Source organism: Rhipicephalus sanguineus, chromosome 11 (genome assembly GCF_013339695.2).
Source record: "Rhipicephalus sanguineus isolate Rsan-2018 chromosome 11, BIME_Rsan_1.4, whole genome shotgun sequence".
In the NCBI taxonomy this organism is placed as follows: domain Eukaryota; kingdom Metazoa; phylum Arthropoda; class Arachnida; order Ixodida; family Ixodidae; genus Rhipicephalus; species Rhipicephalus sanguineus.
Genome location: NC_051186.1, coordinates 120,801,355 through 120,821,444, shown reverse-complemented (window position 1 = coordinate 120,821,444; position 20,090 = coordinate 120,801,355). Strand labels below are relative to the sequence as shown.

General features: G+C 45.4%; 1 protein-coding gene across 1 annotated transcript; it reads left to right on the top strand.

The window, feature by feature from the left end:
• Positions 1–15: 15 nt before the first annotated feature.
• On the top strand, positions 16–11,900 carry LOC119373542 (polyribonucleotide nucleotidyltransferase 1, mitochondrial). The gene is made up of 9 exons (XM_037643594.2): positions 16–71; positions 804–875; positions 1,435–1,498; positions 2,873–2,956; positions 5,179–5,262; positions 7,760–7,866; positions 8,314–8,369; positions 9,379–9,457; positions 11,538–11,900. Exons 2-9 carry the CDS (start codon positions 828–830, stop codon positions 11,682–11,684), a joined length of 669 nt encoding a protein of 222 aa, XP_037499522.1. The 5' UTR covers positions 16–71; positions 804–827; the 3' UTR covers positions 11,685–11,900.
• The last annotated feature ends 8,190 nt before the right edge of the window (positions 11,901–20,090 follow it).

Genomic DNA, 20,090 nt, shown 5'->3' with positions numbered 1-20,090 from the left:
GGCCTCGTCCCTTGCCCGATCCGGAGCGTTCTTACGAGCCTGCCGACTATCGGCTGCTCACCGACATCTTGGTAAGGAGTACGCTCTGCTTACTCCATCGCCGCAAAAGCCTGACTTTTGGTGTGTGTTTGAGCACTGATGACAAATGAAATCATGAGTGGTTACATATCTTGGAAGCACGTACTGTATGACATGCGTGAGGTAAAATGACAGAGGCATGTGAAACCACTATGTGCAATTTTGTGTCGCGAGCAGTAAAGCTAGGCTTGTGTGCATATTACTTTTTTCGGTTTGAAACTAAGTCGAAGGAAATGGTAATTGATATGAAATAATTTTGAGGCGAATTTGTATACCAGCAGGGTGCAAGTTATGAGTGGTCAAAAATTCCATATAAGCCCCTATAAGACGCTTTCTTAAGCTTAAATAAAGGATTAATCGGTGTGGAACTAATGTGCACACTTAACTGTAAAGGGTGCCATCGCGGCAGTGCAAATTTTTCCTGAACAGGAGCTTCATGTCATAACGGCTCCACATTGCAGTAAAACCAGCTTTACAGGCGAGTTACGTGCTGTAATATACGTCTATTCATTCATTTTTGAATATACTTCTAAATTTAGGGGAATTCAAAATTCATGTTTAAGTGAATTGAAATACTGTAATGTTTGTTTGAATATTCTGAGCACTCAAATATTCGAGCAGGCCTAAATAAAGCTAATAAAGCGTCAAGCCAGAACGCAAGTGCAAGCCTCAAGCTGTCACTCTGTGGCTGGCATTTAAAGTCCTGCACTCGCTGTTCATCTTAGGGCATTGAAGATTATCTCGGTGACATGGACTTCAAGATGGCCGGTACCAAAAAAGGCATCACCGCGCTACAGGTATGCTGACCGACGTATTTTTTTTTAAAATTAAGTCTCTTTACACGCTGGTGGTGGGTGGTCGACTTATGTGTAACGTTTGTCTGTTTGCAAAGTCCGAACCCTGTAAGGTTCAGTACAGTCAAACCGAAGTCACATACTATGACTTGATGATAGCTTCGTCTGTTCTGAAAATTCATTCTAATTCTACACATTGAAACTTGAATATATTGAACCTTAAGGGGATCACAAAAAAAGTTCTATATAGAGGTAATTTGTCATATAAAATATTTTATGTTTTGAAGACATTTTATGGGGATTTTGCAAATGTTTGATATACAGAATAATTCGTTAATTGTGGGTTTGATATATGCAGGTTCGGCGGTATTTGCAACACTGTGTCACTGGCACCAGTCTTCAATTATTTTGTTATAGTAATGGATAGTTTGTTATGTCCGTATTCGTTGCACCGACATTTCAAAGTAATTAAAAATCGCAGTACCCCCACTTGTCAACTCAGCCCTTCAGTTTTCTTTGGCCCTTCGTTTCTTTTTTTTCTCTTCTTTTTGACAATGCGCAGGCCGACATCAAGATTCCTGGGCTTCCACTGAAGGTTGTCATGGAGGCCATTCAACAGGCCACAGGTGAGTTTGTTTCCATTGACCCAACGTCCGATTGTAAGAAAATCGCTGACCGTTGGGAATCAATGGCTGTTGCTGCCTACATTGTGGCTGTGTTGCTCGCTCAGCAAATGCAGAAAATCGTGCTGGCATTTGCCGCTCTGTCGTACGGTGAAGTCTAGTGAAGTTTAGACTTGTGTGGTGTCAAAGTCCTCGCTTATTGTATAGCAGATTTTTGAATAAAACCTTAGGAGGTGACACATTTTTTTGTAAGTTGGCATGTTAATTCACGGTATCTTTGCAAGAACACAACATTTGGTGGGCAGACTGGTTACAGTCATTAGTCGTGGCTTCACTAATCATCGCATACAAAGGGGAAGTCAGTACTGCGAGGAAATTTTTTTAAATCCTTATTTTTTAAGTTATGGTGCTCTAAACTTGCAGATATGTGTAACTTTATTATTTGTTTATTTTCTAATGGGGGACCAAGGAAGAAAGAAATGCCTAATTTGGTTCCAGTTTCCTCCATGTTTCTTTTAAATGGGCCCTGCAAAACTTTTTCAAGTATAATCATGAAGTGACCTCACTATCGGAGTATTGCCCCACTAATCGACTTCAGCAAAAAATTTTAGAATCTGGCAAGTGGGAGCGGAGTTACAGAGATTTGTGCACACTCTAAAAGCTTTCTTTCTCCTTTCGTCCCAGCAAGCGGGGAGGGAGGGGGGAGGTGTTTGAAAGGGATCATTTTTCTTGTTTTCTTCGAACGCGTGTGTGGCCAACGCATAAATGTTGCACACAGCTCACTTGACTGCGCCACGACGTGCCGCGGCACGGGCATGTTGCCACACACCGCGATGGCCGCTGTAACTATGAAGCTCACGATGTTCAAATCAGCCAATGGCCGTGCCTTTTTGGTATGTGACGCAGTCGATTTGGGTACATGGCAATTTTTGTTGTGAGAAGAGCGAGCGAATTGTAGCTGACTTTGGACTTTAATTGTAAATTTCCTGCCGCGTGCTGCACTCTAATGTTTGGTTCATGTGCTAACAGGAGCCTTGACTACCGATCGGCAGCATTTTCTGACCGTGCTCAAAAAGTGTTGCGGGGCCCCTTTATATATTGTTAGAAAAAGTTTGCAAAGAATCTGTTTCTGAGATCTGCTAAACTGTGAGCCTATATGGCTTCTGCAAAATTCAAGAAATGCGGTGAGACCAATGTTATTGCTCTGGTGAACCTAGAAAAATAGCTTCCTAACTCATAACTTGACACTCTGAAGAGCGATCCTTTGGACGAGGCTTAGCTTTTGAAATGCGCAACCTGCCCTCCCCGAGTTGTGATGGGACGCATGATAAGAAAGCGGGATTTAAATGCAGGCGTAATTCCTTCTTAAATCTTCAGAGGGAAAGTCTGAGATCCTCAAGATCATGAACGACGTGATCAGCAAGCCGAGGACGCAGAAGAAAGACAACTGGCCTGTCTCTGGTAAGTTCTCTCGCACAAAAACATTCTGAAAGTTTTCGCATCCCTTCAACGTTTTCTTGACGGACCGGGTGAATTTAAATTAGTCTGAACATTGGGTCCAGTTTGAGCGATTAGGTGGCTTGTAAGCTCTGTACTGGCAACGAAGACTTGTGGAATGAGTTTGCGAATTTGTTACGGACTCTTTCGTATGGAGAAGAAGTGGCGAGACTGTTTTCTCACGATGCTGAGTTGTCAATATATTTGTCGTGGCCAGCAGGTCGTTGAAATTGTAATTACTGGGTCCGCGTCGTGTTCTTATTCTTGTGTTTCCTGTTAAATTTGCCACAACAGAATGTACGAAAACAGTGGCGAGGGCGTTGCCACACACTACAGTAAAATCTCGGTAATACGAATTTCACATCACCTGAAATATTCGTGTCGTCCAATATTTGCATTATCAAAACGTACACAATCAAGAAAAAGTGAATTTATTGGCAACAGAAAGAGCTCTCAATATCCATCAGTGTTTTCTTCTTGCTCAAATAGTCAACGATTGCCTTCTGGAAAGTGTAAAAATACATTGCAGCAAAACCCGCTTGTCACCTTTTCATAGCGTCAATCATGCATTTGGGGTTGATGTTAGATTATGCAACAATGTCGCGAGCTCACAGTTCTCAAGACTTGGTCGTAGCACAATCTCGTATGTAGACACAGTGGACTTCTATTGATTCAATCTTCAACATAATCATAAACCAGATGAAAGTTATTTGATAGTTTTAATGATAAAAGCATTCAAAGCAGGTGTACGTCCTTTTGTACTCCTAGCACAGCTGCAAGTAAAAAAGCTAACCGTATTTTACGCAGTCGCATTAATGGTAGTCAGCTGTAATACTTCTGAGGTTCGCCTCGAATGGTGACTTTTCCACTGTGAAGCCTGAACGAGATTACAAGAGTGCCGCGTGTGATTTTTACAGCGAAAGCTGTTATGAGATCACAACAAGGGCCGTTTTTGGCGCCATAGTTGTCCGCCGCCGCCGGTGTCCGTAACCACTATCGCTCGAAATAAGAAAAAAAAAGAAATAAGAAAAAAATTCAAGGATGGAACGAGGTTCGAACCTGGGCCCTCTGCGTAGGAGCCCAGTGTTCTACCTCAGAGCCATGCCGGTGCTTGAAACTGCTTTGCAAAAAGACCCCATACAGGCTTCATGTCGGTAAGGAACCACATTAACTTATGTAATGTAGCGTGGTAGAAGAGTAAAACATCAACGAGGCGTCACACAATGCGAATTGCGCAACGAGTGGGTTGTTGAATGCTTCCAACCCATTACAAAGGGCCCTGCCATAATTCTTCATCGTCATCAGCCACACCATCAACAATGTGAACACAATGCCCTAGAGGGATTTAGCGGGTACCATGGTTCTCCGCAGAATGACGAAAAATTGCATAGTGGCCGTTTCCCTACATCACAAAAATTATGATTATTTATAGCGTAGCGGGTTCCTTGCAAGTGCACTTCTATTGGTTGCCAAGGAAGCCCATAACACTCCCATGATCCATTTCCTCGGGGTCTCAATAAAGTTAATTTCCCACTCTTTCTCTCTTTCTGACGTTAACGTATGTCATAAAGCGCGGTGGGAGATTTAAATAACGACCGGGAGTCACACAATACGAATTTCGTAACTAGTGGGTCGTTTGAAGATTCCAACCTATTACAAAGGACTCGGCCATAATTCTTCATCGTCATCAGTCGTCGAATCAATAAAGTGCACATAATGCCTCAAAGATGGTACTTCACTTCACCGCAGAATTACGAATAATGTCGTGGTGGGTGCTTCCCAACTTCACAAAAATTATGATTGTGCAGTAGTGGGTACTTTGCTAGTGTACTTGTATTAATAGCCACAGGAGAGTTTATAACGGGCTCTAGAAATGCCGCTCTTCCAGCTTTCGCTGTGACTGTGCTGCGCTTTCTGCGCAGGCCTGGCATTTTTTTCTTATGTAAAAGTATTTTGTATTTGAGATATAGAGGGTTGAGGAGTTTGCGTATTCTTTGAATAGTAATGTGTGCCTTTATACAGGTGCTGTTTTGTGGCATTCTTACGTGCATCAAATCAAACGAAGCAAAAATTAAGGGATAAAAGCTTTTGCGTTGTTCTACAATTGTTTGACGAACCTGTTACTTAACCATGTTTTATTGACCAGCCAAAGAAACAAAATACATTTTTTTTTCCCTCTCCCTCAGAGAGGTTGGAAGTTCCAGTTCACCAGCGGGCACGCTTCGTTGGTCTCGGAGGCCACAACCTGAAAAAGCTCACTGCTGAAACAGGTGCGACAGCGTTTTTTTTTTTAAATCTCGTAGCTATAAAATAACTGTTCAGTTACAGTTGTGTTGTACTTCTGCGTCTATAACCTGTTGCTGCTTTAACCTGCACCTGATGATGTGTTTGCTAGTCACTTGCACATTCAAAGTTCGTTTGTCTTAACGAAATTCGATTTCACAGTTTTCTTTTTATCTAAAAATGTGCTTACAATTTTCTTGATTCCTATTAATAGATCATGATGCATTGAAAGCCTAAAATCAACATTCAAATCACATTCAAAGTTTGTTTGTCTGAACGAAATTCGATTTCACAGTTTTCTTTTTATCTAAAAATGTGCTTACAATTCTCTTGATTCCTATTAATAGATCATGATGCATTGAAAGCCTAAAATCAACAAAATGAACGAGATGTCTTACCTAGTTCCGTCAAAATTCTGGAAGGAGAAATACGTTTTTATAGGGTTAAGGTTTGTGTGATGATGTTATTTGCATAGGCATATGCTATACTCTATACTGAAGTTCTGCATTTTAATGAATGGTTTTCAGGTCCCATCTGCTTAGTTAAAGGGATACTGAACAAAATTTTCGCCGCCGAGATAAATGACTCAATTGAAAGATTGGGTGCTGAAATTTGTTGAAACAACCTTCATTTCAGCCAGAGACTAGCAGAAAATAATGAATTTAATGCATTTTTCGCGAATTGGCGCGTCTAGCGGCCGCGCCGCGAACTAGAGAGGAAGTGACGCGAACTCCGCGGATAGTGACTCGCCAACCGTGCTCGCAGCAAAATTGCTTACCAATCGACATCGCAAGCCGCCACCCGCTGCCGCGCGTCTCTCTCAAAACGTGATTTCACGGTCGGGAAGGTGTTCTCCGTGCGTGTTCTCAACCGGCAGCCAACGACGCCATTGCCGCGCTCTCGGCCGTATATTTGTTTTCTCAAGCGGAGCTTGCGCCCACGTCTACGAATTTGCCGTCTGTGTTGTGTGCTGCTACGCAATGTGAACGGTGAAGCACCTGACACAACGCAGAATGCCTCAACGCTGTTCTGCGCTAGGGTGTGCCCTGTCATACCTTTCCACCAGAGCCAAAGCTTCGAAGGATATGGATTCGCGCTGCGCGCCCATCGCAGCCAACGTGGGTGCCTTCAAAGCGTGACTTTTTGTGCTCCGACTTTTTGTGACACTTCGAGGATAGTGACTATGAGTTACTGTGTAAATTGCTGGTCCCGGCTGCCGACCCACGTTGGGCTACGGCGGCTTGTCTGGCTCGTCGTCCTTGCTGTCGCTTCACACAGCAGAACGGTCACACGCATATGGTTGTATTTGGCGCATCCGTTTTGGAGGCCTGTCGAACTCGGAGTCGCAATGACCGCTCGTGGAACCACTGTCACTAGCACCTTGCATCTTTGCGCTCTCGCGACATGCTCGGTAGTTGTAGCAGTTTTTGAGGAATAAGCGCTATTTTGTTTCCTATGTGGGGAAAAGAGGACAAGGCTCAGCGCCACACCAGCCACCCTCGGTTCTTGAGAGGAGAGGTGGAGAAAGGGAAGTGGCAGGGCAGGAGAGAGCGTGCCGGTTGCCCCCCTCTTGCTGGAGCACTCGACGTCACGTCCGCCGACAAGCGCAGTGGCATGCAGCCGCCGCGCTCTCAAAATCCGCTAAAAATACGGCCAACTGCTCGAAATTACGTGAAATAAACGCTGCGTACAGGAACAGTCGTGTCGTCCGAGTCGAATGTAAGTGTTTTCGTAGCTTTTTCAAATTTTTGTTCAGTATCCCTTTAAGTTGAGGTTTAACTAGATGTACTGGTTGCTTTGCTTTTGTTTTGAAAGATACAGGCATGTCAACTTTCCTGATTTGTCGAAGAGAGCCCTGAATTTTGGCCAGTCTTCCTGTGCGTACGCATAGAGTGGTAGTTTTCTCAAGAAACTTTCCCAGCATCAACAAAACAGAAAAGAAAACAAAAAGACATCGAAGATTGCCTCATGCAGTACAGCTGCATCATATTTGCCAGCCTGACCTCCCTATCTGGCCAAGGCACTTATCAGATGGTTTGAGGATGAGATTTAGATTCAAATATTTTGTGTGTTAGCATAACTCATATCCCATGATGCAAAGGCCAAAATGTGTTGCATAACGAGTGGTTTCCTGAAGTTCATTTCACCGCAGTACAACTGCGCTATGCGGTGAAGCATGATCACTGGTCCTTTCAGAAGTTTTCTGGTGACAGTGTCAAGGCCTCTGCCTCCTAAGAGCATTACCTTATATACAACTTTGTTGGCCCTTGATTTATGTCGTGCTCACACTGGCATACGTCATTGAAGATTTTTTTTTTCCAAGTATAAAACTTTCTGACAAACCTGAGTTGATTCTCTTCTTAGCTCTGTGCTACATTTAGGTCTATTACAATGTTCGTCTTTTGGCACATCTTTGAAACTGTGTTGGTCATTAAAATGTGTCAAAGACTATAAATATCTTTGCTTGGCCTCTTGTTCCTGAAGGTGTGCAGCTGTCAGCGATCAACGACACATGCTTTGAGATGTTTGCACCAAACCAGGACGCCATGAATGAGGCTAAGGAGATGGTCGAGCAGTTCCTCAAGGAAGAGGTAAGGAGTGACCCTATACTATTAACACCAGTATATGAGACTAGTAATGACCCGATATCACAGCACTAATGACACTAGTTTTGTAGAATTGTGAGGAATGTGCACCATGCTTCCTTTATTACAGGATACTTGTGCGTGGCATTTTTCTGTTCTCTTTGGATATTTTGAGAATATTGTTGCATTCGTCCGATTCATGCAGGCATCATAAAATCACTCGTAGTTTTGGTCCTTTGTTGTACGTGTCATTTCTGAATGCTATTTGTAGCTGCTATGCTTGGTTTGAAAGCATTCGTTTGGTGAGGGACTTGTTAATGACAAAAACTTGTTATGATGTTCCTAAAAAAATCAGAAATGACCAAAATGCACTTAGTGCTCTTTCTCTACAATATTCCTGCTTGTTTTTCAGTCAGTAATACTAACTGTACCTTTTATTTCCTTCTTCAACAGCGTGAGCCAACGCTAGAGTTTGGTGCAGTGTACACAGCCAAGATAGTCGAGATCAGGTGAGCTTTCGTGGCATTCATAACAGACTGATTGCTGGCAAATTGTTTTTTTTTGGGTGTGTAAGCATTTCTAAGCTGCTGAACGAGAAAACTGTTCGTCCATCCATCTGTCTGTCCCTCTGTCGTATAAGACAATCACCACTATAAATAAATGAATAAATATTTTAACTCTTGAGCTTGGGGTTATAATCAGGCCTCTACACTACGAAGGCAAGTGTCTTAACCACTATGCTGTGCACCCACACTTGCAAAATATGAACATATCCGACTCGCATGAATGCGTTGTAGCCGCAGGGCAAAACAAATGTAGCAAGATAGCACTCTCTATGAAGGCTTTGTTGAATTTCGTGGAAGTGGAATAAAAGTCCTCTACAGGACAAGGTGTAAACCAACAGGGAGGACTGTACACATTGGGAAAATTCAAACTTTGCGAAGTTTTGATGCCAGACACATGTTTCGGTGGTCACGGTATGCGTGTGCCACGGGACAGCGTTCAAGACACTTGACGAGTGCTCAAAAGAAGATGGAGGACACTGTGGGGATGTTGCCGGAAAATGGCACTCCAGGGACGGCCGCTGTCTATAACAAAACGCAACACCTTCTCATCACTTAGGCAACTCCCAAGGGGGATTTTTTTTTTTTGAAGTGTTAAGTGAAACTTTTGTACTCATTGTTTTGTTTCATGCTTGCGGTATTTCATGCCCCAGTTTCACTGCAAGGTCAAAGCAATGAATGCAGTAGCACTACATTAAAATGTAGTATGAAGTAAGCAGCAGCTAACTCCTTTAGCATTCCGTTTGTGTAACTCAACAATATGCTGGCATAAGTAGATGCAGCCGTTGCAGCAAGCGATACGAGCTTAGTGTTGTGTATCACTTCAACACAACTTTAGAGGTGAGAGCACAACATGTACAAGTTATGAGTGAACATTTGTACTGAGTCGGCAGCGTGATCTTCCAAAGCTGCGAAGCTCAGCAAGTGGCTGAAAGGTGCTCATCCTTGCTTGCAGGGAGTCGGGTGTGATGGTGACACTGTATCCAACGATGACACCGACGCTTCTTCACAACTCTCAACTCGACCAGAGGAAGGTGAGTTTGCCTTGGTTATCACGTGTTGGTGCTTGTTCGTACCTCGTTGCAGACTCGTAGGAGACTACGGGTAATGAATACAGCTGAAACTCGCTTATATTCAAGTATCACAAAAACCTCATCGTTAGAATGGGGTTCCATAGGAAAAACTAAAGAAATGAAATAGGAGGGCTGGCTAAGCTACTGTTCAAAGGGCCCTGCAACGCTCTTCCAAGTAGTCATCGAATGACTTCATTGAAAGAGTTTATTGCCTTATCAATCGACTGCCGCAAAACTTTTTGGAATCCATCAAGTATGAGGCGAGTTGCGAGGATTTGTCGCATGCTGTAAGCGCTTTCTCTCTCTCCTTTCGTACCAGCGAGTGCACTGAAAGCTACGCAGGGAGGGGGATGACAAGGGGGCAAGAAGCTACGTCAGTTCATCAGCGTGGGTCATGACTTTGAGTGCTTTGTTTTTTTTTTCTTCCAACGCGCAGCTTACTTTCAGTGTGATCACGAGCAAGTGTGCGGACACGTCACGGCATCCCTCTGCGGCCCCGGTAGCTATGCAGTTCACGATGCTCATATCAGCCAATGGCCATGGACTTTGTGTTTTTGGCGTGGTCATTTGGGTTTATGGCATCATTTATCAAGAGAAGAGCGAGAGTGTTCTGGCCAACCTTGATAATTAATTGTAAATTCCAGGCCACGTGCTACGCTATAACGTTTAGCTCACGTGTTATCAGGAGCCTCGACTACGATTGGCGGCGTTTTCTGACCATGCTAAAAAATTTTTGCAGGGCCCCTTTAATGTAATGGCCATGCCCCTCCCCTCTGCTTTCAGATTCTCGATCGTGTTGGCTCATTTAACACGAATAGTGGACCTCATGTCATGCGAGATGCCAGGCGCAACGGCGTTGCTTACTATGCTTCATAGACTGTAGCAGCCAACCTGCACGTGCCTGTCACAGCAGGCTGTGGAAATTTGCATATTGTGCAATCGCCAGTAGGGAGGATCACATTCATCCTCGTCTGGAATTAGAAGCTGGCACCGGCATTTTTCCAAAGCAGCCGCTTGTCATGCCAACTAATCTGTAAGCTAACGTAAAAAGACGTGAAGGTTATCGTCAACGTTCCTACCTCCTGGCAGGCCTCCGCGAAACAAATCTGCTACTGTCAAGCTGTCAACGAAAAGACTCTTACCTGCCGCGTGTTATGTCTTACTTAATTGTCATGCCTGAAAACTCTCCCATTTAGCCTGGAAGACTCCTGCATTTTAAACAATTCTTCCGATTGTATGGGTATGGCATTAAATCTCCGGAAAAACGGCCATAACGCCACATCAAGAAACAAGAAAAATAACACAGGACAGCGGTTTTAAAATTTTCTGACCTTGTTCTATCGCGTGCGGAGTGCTTTCCAAGTCACTTTTGTCGCAATGCACTGATGTCACGTGGACAAAAGTGTTAAGATTGGATGCGATGTGGGCTCGCTGCTAACACATCTTCAGTAGGTTTCCTTGTAGCACACATAAAAGACGGGACAAATGTAGGCCATGTGTGTCTATGTGTACCTACATTTGTCCTGTATTTTGATTGCGAAGGGGCTATTAGCTATCACGGGATGCAGCATATCCTGTTCCTCATTTTCACAAGCTTGCATGCGCTGTGTAATTACAACTACTATATTATGAGCGACGATGCCTAGAAAACTCACTAGCAATCATTCGGAGCTGTCTGTGACGTTGCAGAGGCCCTGAGAAATTGTGAGAACGTACAGCAGCTTTATTTTTTCATTGCTTCCAACAATGGCAGGAGATGGAGCAAGCGTGTGTGCACTTGGATTCTACTTCTGAGAAGGGCTGTTGTGAAGAGATTCCCTCTCCTTGAAGGCTTCCGCATTTGCCACTGTCAAACTGTCAACGAGAAGTTGCTTACCTGCTGTGTGCCGTATCCTACTTCATTGTTTATGTGTATGCACCTTGCACATGCGCACACTTGCTACATCACTCCTAGGTCTTGGAAGAATGCTGAGCCACCGTTCCAGAGGCGTATTGTGTGGCCCTTGTATATTTCACATCTTTGCTTTAAACACCATTCCAGGTTAGCCATCCAAGTGCCTTGGGTCTCGAAGAGGGCCAGGAGATCACCGTCAAGTACTTCGGCCGCGACCCCGTGAGCGGCAAGATGCGGCTTTCCCGCAAGGTGCTGCAGACTCCTCCGTCCAGCGTCATTCGAAACTTGTCCTGAGGCGAGGCTTGATGGCCGGAAGCTGGTACATAATTACCCGCGCTTCCTTCATGGCCAGCTTCGCTCATATTTCGGTGGATCAGCTGCTTATGCTGCGTACCCGTGTAAATTATGTCCACGGCATCCCGAGTGGGACCTTCTGGTATATAGCTGTATATAACATCACTGTCATAGGAAAAAAAAGCAAAAACAAACTGTATAGGAAATAAAAATTGACATACATCATGTTTTCTTGAATTCGTATTTGAGACACACTCACAGTAGTACTTACATACTGGATGTAAGAATGAGAAATTGACAACCTCCCGATTGTAGCACGAAGCCACAAGGACTTGCTACAATCGGGTGATAGTCAATTTCCCTTTCTTATCCCTTCCACCACTTTACGGGACCCCGCAGAACGGATTTGCAACATACTGGATGTGCACTTTGCCGAAGTGTTGGAGGAGGCTGCTTAAGCATCGCCGTTAAGAGTGTGACACGATAGCGCTCTTGGGCTCCTTTCGTGTTGCCTTCTCATCCTCTTGCCATGTTTCGCTTGTCAGTGGACACGTCAACCGTACCCCGCAGAACGGATTTGCAACATACTGGATGTGCACTTTGCCGAAGTGTTGGAGGAGGCTGCTTAAGCATCGCCGTTAAGAGTGTGACACGATAGCGCTCTTGGGCTCCTTTCGTGTTGCCTTCTCATCCTCTTGCCATGTTTCGCTTGTCAGTGGACACGTCAACCGTACCGTGTGGGAAGCAGCGTCTGCGCCTGACTTTGGCCATTGTAAACTCCTAGGGTGCCTACTGCAAGTGCAGTTGCGAAATGTCCATTACACGTCTGTAAGGCAGCACGTGCACCTATGTAGCTGCACACTTTGTTGATGCTGTTGATGATGAATTATAACTGAGCCCTTTGTAATGGTTTGGCAATTTTCAACCACTCACTCGTTATGCAATTTGTGGGCTGTGACACCTGGTGCATTCCTACACTTCTATCATGCAATATTAAATCTGTTAACGTGACTCCACGCATGACATGACAACTGTGTAGAGACATCTTTTGAAGTAGTTCCAAGCTCCAAGCACTGGCAAGGCTGTGTGGTAGAATACAGGTCTGCCACGTAGAATGCCTGGGTTCGGTTCCGGCTCAAATACCGATTTTAATTCTTTGCATACGTCGAGATTTTTCATTCACGGACAATAATGCCGACACCGCATTTGAGTGAAATGTATTGCCACGTACGTGGAACGTCCTTCTCTTATCCAGAAATGTCATTAAATAAGACAGTGGAAAAAGTCACAGTTTCGCCGCTAGGTCGAAGCAATGAATGCTGTAGCAACAACTTGAAATGTTATGCGAAGTAAGGCTAGAAGCATGCGACGTGGTGTAACTGAAAAAAAATCACAGCATATCCACGGGGTGAATGATGATGAGTGGGGCGAAGCTACGGAGGGAATCATCTGTAAACCGTGAAACTCTTCCGTGAAATGCGCCCAGTACATAATATAAAGAGTGTGAAACATCGTGTATATATTAAACATCAAACTTTTATTGTACTGTTGGTTTACGTGGTCCCTTCATTATCACTTGTGATCGGTGAAATGCAAGGAAGAAGTCCGCTCCCGAGCGAAAGAGCGCCAAGAGCGACCGCATTCCCCGCTCGCCCTGTGCGAATTAAAGGCAAGGCTAGAGGGAAGACAGGACGCGCGTTCCACGACGCGAGGTCGGTAGCATGCCCAACGAAAGCCAACGGAACGCGATCGTGCAAGTGCTCCGGCTTCGCATCGCCTCATGGTTCCATTTAGCGTCCCAAAACCAAACATATTGCTCAAGGTGTGCCTTGCGTTTTTCGTAGAAATAATTTCTTTATCATGTACATTAAGACGAAAAGTTGAAAGCTCACTAGAGTGTATCGCCCGCAAAGTATGTCTTTTAGTGTGATTTAACTCTCGTACGGCAGGGTCCTCGCGCCGTTGCCGGTCCACCTCGCCCGTTGACGATCGGGCGAGGTGGCTACACAACTACTACTACTACACTTTAAGAAAAACATCTGGCGTTCTTTCGTTCTGCTTTTACAAAACATCTGGCGTCTTTCGTTGGTTTATTTCATCAATCAACGGCGTTTTGAACAAAATTTTTATTGTTTAATCACGCACAGGAGAAATCTCACCAGGCACTACCTTGGAGGTAAACAATGGCTGCTAATGGCAATGAGAGACAGAAGAAGTCGGCTTTTAGCTAACACTTACACTTCTACTTCTACTAACGTTTCCTACTGGAACATGCCAATGGCTGCTAATGGGGAATGAGAGACAGAAGAATTCGGCTTTTAGTTAACGCGCACGCTGCGAATTTTTTATTGTTCAACAACGCACAGGAGAAATCTCCCACCGGCACCACCTTGGAGGTCAAAGCGTAAGACTTGTTACTCACTACTACGACCACGACGACTACGAGGGACGAACGGGTGCCGCCTTAAGGAGCTTCGCCCCTAAAAAGAAAACGGTGGCATAGGCCTGACTGGCTGCCCAGGCGGCGCTGCGAATGGAATGGAATGGATGCTATGAGCGTCCCCTTTAAAACGGGGCGGTGACATGTCTGCCACCAGGCTCGAAGAAAAAAAAAAAAAAAAAGCTTCCTTGTTTCATGTTGGCCTAATACCTTATCTACATTGATTAAATCTACGTTATTATACCAAAAAATATAAATTCACGGTCCATCTCTCTGCCTCTTAAGGCAGAATGACCATATTTTTCCCCCATTATTTATTTTTGTTCTTTATCTCTACTTTTCTGCCACCAATACTCTAACCGTCTCTTACTTATTTCTATCGCGGACGTGTTCAGCTTTCCATTGTTGTCCCTAAAACCCAAGGCTTCATGTAGACTCGTGCCCACACGTATACCTGGGTGAATATCGCCACATTCAATCAGTACATGTTCCATCGTTTCCTTAGTTCCCCCGCAGCATGTACATTGTTCTTCTTCGTTACTAAATCTCGCTTTATAACTACGCGTTCTAAGGCAGCCCGACCTTGCTTCAAACAGTAAAGCGCTTCCCCTTGAATTATCATAAAACCTTTCCCTCCTTATTTCGTTTTTTCCTTTTCGGTAGTTACTCAGAGCCGGCTTCTTTTCCATCGCTGTCATCCAATAAGTCCTCTCCGCCTCTCTGACCTTCCGCTTAATGCTCCTTGTTGCCATATCGCCCGCACTGCCAGCCGTGTATTTACTGGTGAGCCTCCTAGTTCTTTTTCTCCACTGCGTGTCAACGCTTTTTCTATACAAATACCTGAAAACCTTCTCTGCCCATCTACTCTCCTTCATTTTCCTCAGCCTCTCTTCGAATCTCATTTTGCTCTGCGCTTCCCTCACTTCAAAGCCTGTCCATCCCATATCACCCTTTACCGCCTCATTTGTCGTCTTCCCGTGAGCGCCCAACGCGAGGCGGCCCACCGTCCTTTGATTTACATCCATTCCTGATTGCACCTCTGACTTCATGCACACCACTGAGTTCCCAAATGTAAGCCCCGGAACCATCACACCTTTCCACAGCCCTCGAAGCACCTCGTACCTATTGTATCCCCATAAAGCTCTGTGCTTCATAATTGCAGCATTCCTCTTTCCCTTTGCTACCGATGCTTTCTCTTGTACCTCCATATATCTATCCCCCTCATTTACCCATACTCCGAGGTACTTGTACTCGCTTACCCTCGGTATTTTTTGGCCCTGTATTAATACCGTATGGTCTCCGTGATCATTGAATACCATCAATCCACATTTTGTTGCACTAAATCCTAGTCCTAGAGCCTCACACTCCCTTCCGCATATATCTGCCAGTCGCTGTATATCATCTTGACTGTCCGCAAATAAGACAATATCATCAGCATAAAATAGACCTGGAAGCCTCTGCTCAACCATCGCTCCGACCTGTTTGTGTGACAAATTAAATCCAACGTTGCTACCTTCTAGCGCTTTTTCCATCCTCGCCATGTACAGCATGAATAACAGCGGGGACAAAGGGCATCCCTGTCTCAGCCCCTTGCTAATTTCAACGCTGTCCTTGCTACTTATTCCTTCCCATTCTATACAAACTGTATTTCCTCGGTATATTTCCCTCAAAAGCTGTACACAGTCGTCACCTATGCCCACTTCCTTCAATATATCCCACAAAATTTCCTGATTAACGTTGTCATACGCCCCGGTGATATCTAGATAAGCTACGTATAAGGGCCTGTTTTCTATTTTAGATATTTCTATACACTGGGTAAGAACAAACAGATTATCGTCTAACCGCCTGTCGATTCGAAATCCATTCTGAAGTTCTCCCAAAATATCATTTTGTTCTACCCACGCTTCTATTTTTAATTTTACTGCCTGCATCGCCAACCTGTATAGCACCGATGTAATTGTTAGCGGTCTATACGAGCGAATGTTATCCTTTTCTCCCTTGCCTTTATAGATTAAGTTCATTCTACTTTTTCTCCAACTGTCTGGTATTTCCCTCTCCTGTAAGCACTTTTCTACGGCTTTCAGCAGTGCTTCTTTAGTGTTATGTCCGAGTTCGTTAATGAGGCTGACGGGAACCCCATCTAAGCCCGGAGTAGTGCGCTTAGGAATTTTTCCTTCGGCCTTCTTCCAATTGAAATTCTCTAGTACTACATCTTCGTCGGTTGCACTCCTTTGCGTACTTTTACTCACCGGGGGAATCCCCTGGGGGACCTTTTTAAACGAATCGGCTGTTATCTTTCGGATGTAACCTAGCGCTTCATATCCTTCCAATTTATTTCCTCCTTCATCTACCATATGTTGTTGCATCGTGACAGACTTCCTACCCAGCGCTTTTAGGTGGCTCCAAAATATCCTAGGCGCGGCCTTCTTCTTTTCGCGAATCTCTGTCATCCAGCGTTCACTTTCACCTTTAATTTTTGCCTCGACTAATTTCTGCACAATGGATTTTTGCTCTAAATATATTTCCCATATTTGGTTGACTTCGTCCTGTGGCCGCTTCTCCTTTTTTGCCTTTCTGTGCTCCCGTGATGCCTGACGTCGCATCTCGATCGCTTCCCGGATTTCTTTGTTCCACCAACTTTTTGGCTTTTTCTTTCCTTTCCAACAAATAGTTTTCTTCTCTATTTCCATTTCTTTCGTGATTACATGTAGCAGCTCACTATACTTCCAGTCTTTGCCTGGTAGTTCGTCTACTTTTTCCTCGACTCTTGCGGCTATATTTGTTATTTGTTTGTCATTTAGATACGAGCTGCCAAACTTTGATTCTATGTTCTTATTTTCAGTTTTATATCCCATTTGTAATATTATGCGTTTATGATCACTACCTAAGCTGTTAATGCCTTCTTCGTCTATTCTCATCTCTCTAAGTTTGTCATATATTCCTTCTGTCATGAGACAGTAATCAATGCTCGATTGCCTGTTTCTGACTTCCCACGTGATCTGCCCCTCACACTTAGGCCCCACGTTAACTATCTCAAGACTATGTTGCTCGCAGAGATCTAGCAATAACTTGCCATTGGTGTCTGAATATCCGTCAAGGTCATGAATGTGAGCGTTCATGTCCCCTAGAAGGATTATCTCGGCATCATGACCAAATTCTTTAATATCGGTGCTTATGCATTTCACTATCTCCAGATTCTTTTCTCTGCAGTTATTGCCTGTCCACAAGTAAGCTACACCTAGCCACGTTTTCTTTCCACCTACTGTGCCCGAAACCCACATGTGCTCTGAACACGTTTGTTTCACTCTCTCCCATTTTGTTCTGCTATGAATTAGCATTCCAACCCCCCCACCTCTCCTTTCTGATGTGATCCTGTTACATCCTTCCCAAACATAATTTTCAATATGTGGTGGCTCTTCCAAGTCTCTAAGGTGTGTTTCTGTAACCGCATAAACACCTATCTGTTCCTTGTTTAACTGTCCCTCAATCTCTAACCATTTTGCCTTTTTTCTGCCACCCTGCATGTTAATGTAACTAATTGCAACACGCGCTTTCTCCCTTCTTTTACCTTTTCTCTGTTTTTTCGCTATACTACCTGTCAAAGAGTCCCCCTGGTTGTTTTCCTCATTACAAGCTACCATGGGCACCGAAGGGCCCGCGTGCCCCCCAAAAAAGCTACTGCGCGTCCTGCAAGACGCCAACCCACCTCATGGCCAAGCCTCCTATCGAAGTGTATTCCGTCTCTTCGAAAACCACCCCCCCTGTGCACCTCTCTGTTTATTTCCACTACCTCGATGCCTTTCTCTCTACTCATCTGCCATATATCTTTGTTTGCGTCGACAACCGCTCTTTGCAGGTTGCCGTCACGCACCGGTACCTCCGGTATTGTGCATACCACTATCTGCACCTGAGGGGAAATGGCGCGCATGTCATCGACCCCTTTCGCCAATGTGGTCGCTAGTTCGGCTGATTCGTTACTCAAGACGTCGTTTAGACCTCCCGCGATTATCACGAGGTTACGTCCATTAGACTTAGCTGCGAGTTTTGCGTTAGCTTGTCTCATCACTGATCCCAGCCTATGGCCCGGGAAATTTCCTATTAAAACTCGTTTGTCGCCTCTCACCCTTTCCTTGACTGCTTCTGCGCATGTAGCTAAATTCGAGTCCCCGGTGATTATCACGTGATCCGACTTTTCTGGTGGACTCTCCCGCACCTGGCCACTGCACCTGTTACTAGCGCGTGCTACTGCTGTTGTTTTGTCCCCTCCCGTTCCCAAGACTACTTCGCGGAAGGTGGGTCCTGTGTCCCTTGCACCTGTCTTTTCCAAACCTGTTTCCCCCTTCGCGCCTACCACTGTGTTAAGCCACTATGGTGCTAAAAACGGTGCTAAAAAGCGCCCCCTACGACAAGTTCTTTGGTTTCGAGTAGTCAGACAGGCGGCCGCATGCAGCACTAAGCTCAGATGCGCAATGGAGCCGCCGCTGTCGGTTGTGCTGCGCTTTGGATCTCGGCCAGTTTCTGGCGTGGCTGAGTTCTTCAGGCCAAGCAATCTGCGTAAACGCAAGAAGCTCGTCAACGTCAAGTATGTTTACGACGTGCAGGAGATTGAAGGAACCATTTCGGCGCGCTGCAACCTGCAAGTGCAGCGAATCTCATACGACGTTGAACTCGAGTTAAGTTTTACGAGGCATGCTCGCGCGATTAACGACAGTGCATAAACGAAAAGATTGCTGTTAAGAAAGCCGACATGATTTGCATTACACGACGAAACGGAATCAAGAAAGGTCCAGTGACGAAGGCTAGCCGTCGGCGGCCCGATTGAGCGCATTCGCGTCGTGTGCCGTTTTCTGCCGCATTCAGTCCCCATGCACGGTCGTAATTTTCAACATTTGCTTCTATGGAATTCGTCAAATTCTGTCAGCGTGCGGTGGCGGTCGAGAAGCGACGGCGCGCAATGTTTACAGCCGGCCGCTGGAAGCAGCCGGCTGTAAGCTGCCGGAAAAATCGTAGGCACATATACGCAGGGTGACTCATGGCATCGTTTTTCTCGTTTCGCACGAAATGCCGGCTGCATATCCTCGTGATCGCCGTCGGCAGCCACGGCGTGCCGTCTGGACTGCACACAGGGAATATATACATATATAAACGCGTGCACGCGCGTACGAAAAGTAATCAGCACGTTGCGTTGCAAACCACGTTTTGCTCGCGTACTCACTTCACGCGTCGGACGGCATGTATCCAGCGGTTCCGTCGCTCCACTTCGTACGGCTTTCAGGGGAACCAGTAAAACCGCACATTAGGATCCTTACCCCCATGTTCGAGGCAATTAACCACGCAACAATAACGGCGGCGACCGCGCTTCGGGACCGCGCGCTGCTCAGAGCCGTCGCCCAGACCACCTGCTTTCGGCACGGTTTGTTGAAGCAGGGATCGCTCCTCAAACATGTCAGACTCTGCAGGCATAGCGGATAAGTTCCTGCGTACGTTTTAAGAACTTTTTGAGCCTGAAAACTAGGTGCAAAATCAAGTAAAACGCTTAAAGAAACTGAAAACTGCGTAACTCGCCGGTCGGCGTCCATTTTTGACTACCCAAGCAACTTCGGCGCACGCCACCAGGCTCCGCCACAGTACTCAAAACTCCAGCGCGTCAGCCCTATAACAAAGGGAGGCCGCTGCAGTGAGCGAAGTGACCTTCGTGCTGTTCATGGCTTCAATGCATATTTTTTCGATGAGAGCACAACACGTACAAACGTATGGGCTGTCTGCTCATCTTCTTTCAACATCCAGCGCGCAGGACGAAGGGCGACTACGCCCGGCCGGTCAAAGTACGCAGTTCCTGCTGGAGGCACGTAGCCCACCCTCCGGCGCTCCTTCGTGCCCTTTCCGCGCGACGTATGCGGCCGACGCGTCTCATCTTTGCTTAAGTCGCGACCGTCGGCAGCCCTCGCACGCTTTAACTCGCATAA